At 31.0% G+C, this 7,356-nt stretch overlaps 1 protein-coding gene across 1 annotated transcript; it reads right to left on the reverse strand.

Moving 5' to 3' along the window:
• Positions 1 to 569: 569 nt before the first annotated feature.
• Positions 570 to 1,876, reverse strand: Scp2 (Sarcoplasmic calcium-binding protein 2). Its single transcript, XM_017621643.1, has 2 exons — positions 1,667 to 1,876; positions 570 to 1,587 (listed from the first exon to the last, which is right to left on the reverse strand). Exons 1-2 carry the CDS (start codon positions 1,853 to 1,855, stop codon positions 1,477 to 1,479), a joined length of 300 nt encoding a protein of 99 aa, XP_017477132.1. The 5' UTR covers positions 1,856 to 1,876; the 3' UTR covers positions 570 to 1,476.
• Positions 1,877 to 7,356: the final 5,480 nt, after the last annotated feature.

The raw sequence follows: 7,356 nt of genomic DNA on the forward strand, positions 1-7,356 counted from the left end.
TGATTCCATGTTTGAAATCAACGACCCAAATTTTGCCGCTAAACAAATTTTCAGAGTTTTAACTTCAACGGCTGATTTTTTGTCCTCAAAGGGCTAATACATCGCGTATGAGTAACATAGTTTCCTGCTCAAATTTCATACAAACCTACTACTGCGTACGAAGCAAAATATGATGTCACTACTCTGGCAATTTTTTCCTATCCAACGAATGTTATAAAAACATATCAAACTAATTAAATGCATTGAGAACGTAATTGATTTACCTGTGGTTAGATAACATTTGAATAAAACTGCACTTTTGTGTGCGTGGCCGATCCAATTGTTTTCTATTGCTTTCGTGAAATATTCCATATATTTCATTGCGAAATAGAAGTTAATATAAATGACTTGGAGTAGTTTTGATATAGGTTTATTGATGCTTAAAAAGGTGTTTTTCACAATATTTTTTATTTTTTTATTTATCTCCTTCATAACTCATGCAGTAGAGGGTTAAGTGCGCCCTCTGCACCACTATGTTCTTATATAATTGTGCATTAGCAAACCTTCAATTAAATGCCATTTTCTAACTAATTATTTCAAAACCTTTTATTCGACATTTTATTTTGAATTTATTTAGCTACACACACGAACATTTAATAAACACTTTTATCATTTACATATTTAATAGGGGTTTGTTTTCGTACATTACTTATTTCGGGAACATTTAATTTTATTATAATTTGACTAGTTTATAAATTTATGTCAAATAATTTAAATTTGATTTACTACTAAATACTTTAGCTTTTACCACTGAGAATTATTCCAAGAACATTTATCTACATTTATACAAAAAAACCAAAACAAAGTCAAGGATTAGGTCGCTCAATATCAGGTATGTACAATACATGTACCTACATACATACATTGGTTCGATTGACGATAAATTGATTACAAATGTACGACACGTCAAACATCATTAAATTATTCATTTTGATTATGTTTGTGTCAGCATTCGATATAGTCTAAGTTTCAAGTGTATATATGTACTATAGTATATAATATTCATAATTAATTTTGAGCACATTAATGAGGAATCATACAATATATATAATTGCATTAATAAAGTTTTATTTTTTTCATTAGGTAAAGTAAAGTAAAGTACCGTTTCTGTTAATTCTGGTTAACTGGCGCTAAAGTGCATTAAAATTTCATTGTTCCACACAAAAACAAATCTGCTTTCTTGACTTCGCACATTTGTTTTCAAAAATTTTCACTATCCGCAGTTTTATTTATTCTTTTATTTTTTATTAAAATTTTATATTTTTTAATATATAAGTTTTTTACTTCCAAACACTTAAATTTCAAGGGCATAGCTTAACATTAACACTTAACACACTTTATGCCAAACAAATTTGCTTAGACGCTCCACTGTGCATCCGTTAGTAATGCCCACAAAAACGTTTTGAAAATTTTAGCAACGGGGCAAACTTTAGAGCGTTAAAACGAGGTCTTGCCAAAGATGAAGTTGCCTGGCGCATTAATGTCCTCCGCGGCAAAATATTCCTTCCACAAAACGGCAAATTGATCACGTGTGACCTCACTTTGACCCTGTAAGTAAAATGATGTATTTTAAATGTGTTATGTAAAAAAAAACACATTATTTAAAATTGGTTTGCCGTTAGCTTACTTGTGCCATTTTCTTAAACGCTTCCTCGCACTCCGACTTCGCCAGACCATAGCTGGAGCAGACTAAAGCGAATTCTTCCACGTCAATGCTGCCGTCGGTGGAAGCATCCTCCAGATCGAACATGAAATTCATGTATTTGGTCTGCCAGTCCATGGCACTGCTGGGGTCTTTGGCATAGGCGTCCCACATGTTGCACCACTCGTCTACGGAAACCTGCAAATGCAGTGAGAAAAATGTTGTTGTTAAGAAAAAGGTGCCAAGTAAAGAAAAACAGAACAAGATAAATAAATAGTTTCGGAAAACTAATACAAATATTTCACATTTAAATTTATGCATACAAATGTGCATATGGGCCAAAACGCGGACTGTTACAACACATTTTGGCTCACACTGCTTTTCAAATACGGCTGAAACTCGCTAGAATACAATTTTCGGATAGTTTTTCTTCTTGCATCTGAAAGCATAACTGCCACATGCATTATTTAATAGATGGGGCGTTCCATACGGGGTTCACTTCATGTCTTTGACTTGTTTCAAATTTTTAGGGTTGCTACAAATTTTTAGGTTGAAACATAAATAATAAATAATTATGAAATTTGAGCTTGATTAATACTTTTTCAAAAACTTTACAGCACAAAAATAAAAACAAATGGATTTAATAGTTTTCCAAATATCACGTGAACGCGGCGAGGAAAAAATTTGAAAAATTCACAAATGCACACTTAAATATACTCTATGAAAAAAAAAATATTTTTAAATTTTTTTTCTTGAAAAATTTTTCGCATAAAAATTTTTGTATAAAAAAAATNAACATAAATAATAAATAATTATGAAATTTGAGCTTGATTAATACTTTTTCAAAAACTTTACAGCACAAAAACAAAAACAAATGGATTTAATAGTTTTCCAAACATCACGTGAACGCGGCGAGGAAAAATTTGAAAAATTCACAAATGCACACTTAAATATACGCTATGAAAAAAAAAATATTTTTAAATTTTTTTTTCTTGAAAAATTTTTCGCATAAAAATTTTTGTATAAAAAAAAATAGTTTTGAAAATATGCCATCTTTAAGAAATTAAGTATAGTATTATGGGGTGCACTCTACAATAATTTAAGTTATGAAATTTCTTTTACACCGAAGTTGAGTACTCATTTTACATTATAAATTTACAAATTTTTTAATTTCTTTTAGAATTTTTTTGAGTATGCCCATTAAATTTTAAGTTAATAAAGTGCAAGTTTTAAGCGATTGTAAAACTAGCGTTATTTTTTTAAATTTTCTTTGAAACAGTTTTGCGCATTTTCTTCCATAAGAAAAAAGTGCTAAAAGTCGCCAGCGTAAACAATATCAAAAATCAACGCAATTTTGTATACTCAAAAAAGTTCTAAAAAAATTTAAAAAAATCTTAAATTTGTAATGTACTCATTTTACTCAACTTCGGTGTAAGAAAAATTCATAACTCCAATTATTGTAGAGTGCATCCCATAATACTATACCTAAATATTGCGTAATACTAAGAGCTACCATTGCGAATTTTTAAATTTTTTTTTTTGAGATGGTATATTTTGAGTAACAATTTTTTTTTTAACTTGTATGTGAAATTTTTTTTTTACATATTTCTTTTTATAGAGTATTTTGATGNATATTTTGAGTAACAATTTTTTTTTTAACTTGTATGTGAAATTTTTTTTTACATATTTCTTTTTATAGAGTATTTTGATGTGTGTGTGTGTGATTTCTTTCAAATTTTTTCCTCGCCCCGTTCTCGAGATATTTGTTTTTGTTTTTGGCAGAAAAGTTTTTATTTTTCTAAGTAATTCTTATCTTCTGAGCCTACGTAAGTTAGAAAGGATAACAATTTAGCCTATGGCACAATAAAACGTTGTATTTTTAACTAAATATGAAAAAAATGTTACCTGAAAATCCAATTAGTNTTATCTTCTGAGCCTACGTAAGTTAGAAAGGATAACAATTTAGCCTATGGGACAATAAAACGTTGTATTTTTAACTAAATATGAAAAAAATGTTACCTGAAAATTCAATTAGTAAAAACGACTAGTACGTTAAAAATAGTTTTCCACCGAAAACACATGGGTAATTTAGAGTATAGGTAACTATTTTTTCTTTTTATTGTAAAAGAAGTCCGAAAATGCTCGAAGAAAACTTGAATTTTCTCTTTTTTTGCCTAGTGGATTCCGCGCCAGAAATCTAATTGGTAATTTTTTGTCAAATACTTTTTTATTAGCTTCAAAGTAATACAAGACAAGCAAGAGAAGAAAGTGTAATGTAAGAAATTATGGTCCTTAAATATAAGCTATTCTTTAGTTTAATGTTGTGCTTTTTTTAATTTTCGTTATTTTAACTCTTTAAACGCTAGTGTTACATATATATGTAACGCTCGAATTGCGCGGACTAATAATCTTTTTATGAAATTTTTTATTACATAACAAAGATTCACGAGTGTTACACCTATGTATCGGGTCATAAAGGCACCCCTTGATAGAGGTGGAAACTTTTTATTATGGGTTTGTGTACATATCCTCTCTTTTAGTATCTTCCAAAATTTGGTTCCTCGAAATTTCCTATTTTGCTTTCGCGTTTAATGAGTTAAAGGTGTCTCAGAATTAAGTGAATATCCATGTTTGAGAGAAGTAAATTCGTGTTAATATTTACGTTGTCCGATACCTAAGAATCTGCGAAACCTGAGAAAAAAATCATTCCCCTTGGTTTCGTTTTCGGCGATTTGGGTCATATATTTTTTACTAAGCTAGTAGGCATTGTTGCATACCTTTCCATCTATCAAAGTAATGGGTCTCAGCCCATTCCTGACAATTGCAAAGAAGCTATTTTAGCATAATTTATTAGCGCTTCGCGCCTAGTAAATAAATATTCGCGCACTACTTCGCATATATTTATGTATGATAATATCTTACGTGGATGTGCTAAATATTTCTACTGCTCACTCCTCTCCAAATAACGTATATGCATGCCTAAAACAATACTAACATACAAACTACCTGTCCTGCAATAATCGTATATTACATTTGTTGTCATAAAATAATTTTCCCTTTGCTGTTAGTATCTTTGACTATTTTCTCGATTTTTGTCGGTAAAATTTTTGGCAGCCGAAACTTCTGCTCGGACATCAAATAATTTATGTGTTTTATGCTAGAAACTTAAGTGCATGAATATACTCATATATGTATGTATGTGCACTCATTTATGTTGTACATAGAACAGCATTGACTCCCTCAACAACGCGCCAAAATTTGGTTGACCAGCACAATAAATATTCAACTAAGTATGCTATTGTTGTTGTGGTCGCGATTTATACCATGTTAACTGCAACAAACGTGAACCATCGAAGACCACAACACAACTTATCAGTGTACATTATCACATATCTTTAAAGCCATTTACATATTTATTTAAAAACATTAGCATTTCACTTTGTGCCGATTTGGGTTCATGCTTTTACATATGCAACCACTCATGTATGTACATACATATGTTTATGTGTATGAGTGCCAGTGCAAACCAAAAAAACCGGGCTACCAAGGTCAAAATAGTAAATGAGGCCAATAAGGCAATTGGCATATGGTGTACTGGACTTTTGGAAATATGCTGCTTGCAATATTTTTTTTTTGTTGTGAATAACTAAAATTAAATGGCTTGTGCTTAGATAACAGTGCAGCATTCTATGACATATGTATAAGTAAAGGATTGAGCTTGACGAGAAATTTGTATTGTAGAGTTTTTATTTCGTCGGTAGAAGGATCTGCTTTTCTATTATCTCGCAATCATACAGTACCGTACATGTTTACTACTAGAGCTCCTCATATGTATACTCAAGGGTTAAGAAAGGCATGCTATCAAATTAGTACAATTAATTAGTTAGTGACCAAATTGCAGGTGAAGGGAACATTCCGTTCAAATGGTGCTTCACTTTAGTCATCCTTCAGACTTAAGTACTTAGGATGCTAGGAAAGTCCATAGTTGGCCAGCTAACCAAATCGGCAGTGGATAAAATGCGGAAAAAATTGTTAATTGATTTTGACTGATTAGGTAACCGAAGAATACGAGTTCAAGAAAATAGCCACAAAATTTCACTACCATTGGTCAATTGACACTTGTGTAATAGTGGGAAGCACTACAATCCAGCAACCCACCTGCTAGAATTTTACCATTGTGGATAATATTTATATGTATTATTCTTACTACAAGACCCAAAGCTCTTAGCCAAAAAAGTTCTACTACGCTGATATCTGCACATGCATGTCATAATTATGTACATTAGACTGCATCACTCCCCATACAAAATAAAACTGGTACTGTTTTTCCACCGGAATTNCTGATCATTTATGTATACATTTGTCTATATCTATCTCGATTCGTTTTGCCTGTTACAAACAACCGTTATGTGAACAAAGTTATAATACCCTTGTGCACAAGTGCGCTCGGGTATAAAAATAGTTTCTTAAAGATGTTTTTTGAAAAAATCCCTTAAATGACAAAACGGTTTAAGCTCAAAAAGTTTACATAAAAATATTAAAAAAGAAATAAAAAATATATTTAACGGAATCGTAATAATGAGATTTTTGATGCTGTTTTTTAACTTTTTTCAAAGATTGGTATAAGAAAAACTTGAATAACTGAACCTCAACTCTTCCGAGTTAGACTTGTGGGGTATCACTGGAAAGGTATTTTCTGACCCTTTTTATTTCTTTGCTAATAAGCTCATTCAAAGGATGAAAGAGAAATGTAGGATGAACGAACATCATTCAAAAAAAAATTGGGACACGAATGACTTTTTTTGCACATAAATAAAAATAGTGGAAAAATACCTTTCTACAGAGATCCCATCAGTCTAAATCAGAATAGTTTTGGCCCAATTATTCAAGTTTTTCGTAAATCAATCTTTGAAAAAGTAAAAAAACAGCATTAAAAATATCAATATTACGATTCCATTGAAAAGATATTTAAATATGTTTATGCAGATTTTTTAAGCTTAATATGTTTTGTCATCTGAGGGGACTTTTTTCAAAGAGTTCTTTAAGAAACTATTTTTATTCATAAAAATCTCCATTTTGGAGGTATTTTCAAATCGGTCCAGCTCGTTAAAATCTTAATATTTTTCCGAAATATTTTGGTGGACGTCGTAAAATATAATAAATTTTGTAATCCCGGCGGAAAACCGCAAATTTTTTTTGGTGATGCAGTCTAATGTACATATATATATATAAAGGTACAGATAAATTATGGTGCAAATAAGGAGGAAGTTCCTTGCAATAACTTTGGCCATCGGTTGCAGATGTGGCCGACTGGCGTGCCAGACACAACTCAATTTGCAGTAGAAGTAGAAAAAATATTATGGCCACTACATTTTGGCAATTTAGTCTGTCAAAGGCGGAAGTAAAGGTCTATATACTTACATACAAATGCACATATGTATATATATTCAATTAAAAGGGGCAACTAAATGCCGAGAAAAAAATTGTGTACTATATGAATAGAAGTAACAATAAAAGGGAAGCAATCAAAGCTGAAGTGTGTAGATTTAGATAAAACCAAAGCTTAGCTTAAGATTAAGGTAAATTCCTCTATGCAATTTTCGTTGCTGTAAGTATAAGCGAGCCAGTAGCGCTAAGTCAACAAAGTTGTCAAGTGAATGCTGACATTAAAAAAG

This window comes from Rhagoletis zephyria, unplaced genomic scaffold (assembly GCF_001687245.7).
Source record: "Rhagoletis zephyria isolate East Lansing unplaced genomic scaffold, Rhagoletis_zephyria_1.1 Rzeph_scaffold_02536, whole genome shotgun sequence".
NCBI classification, from domain to species: Eukaryota; Metazoa; Arthropoda; class Insecta; order Diptera; family Tephritidae; genus Rhagoletis; species Rhagoletis zephyria.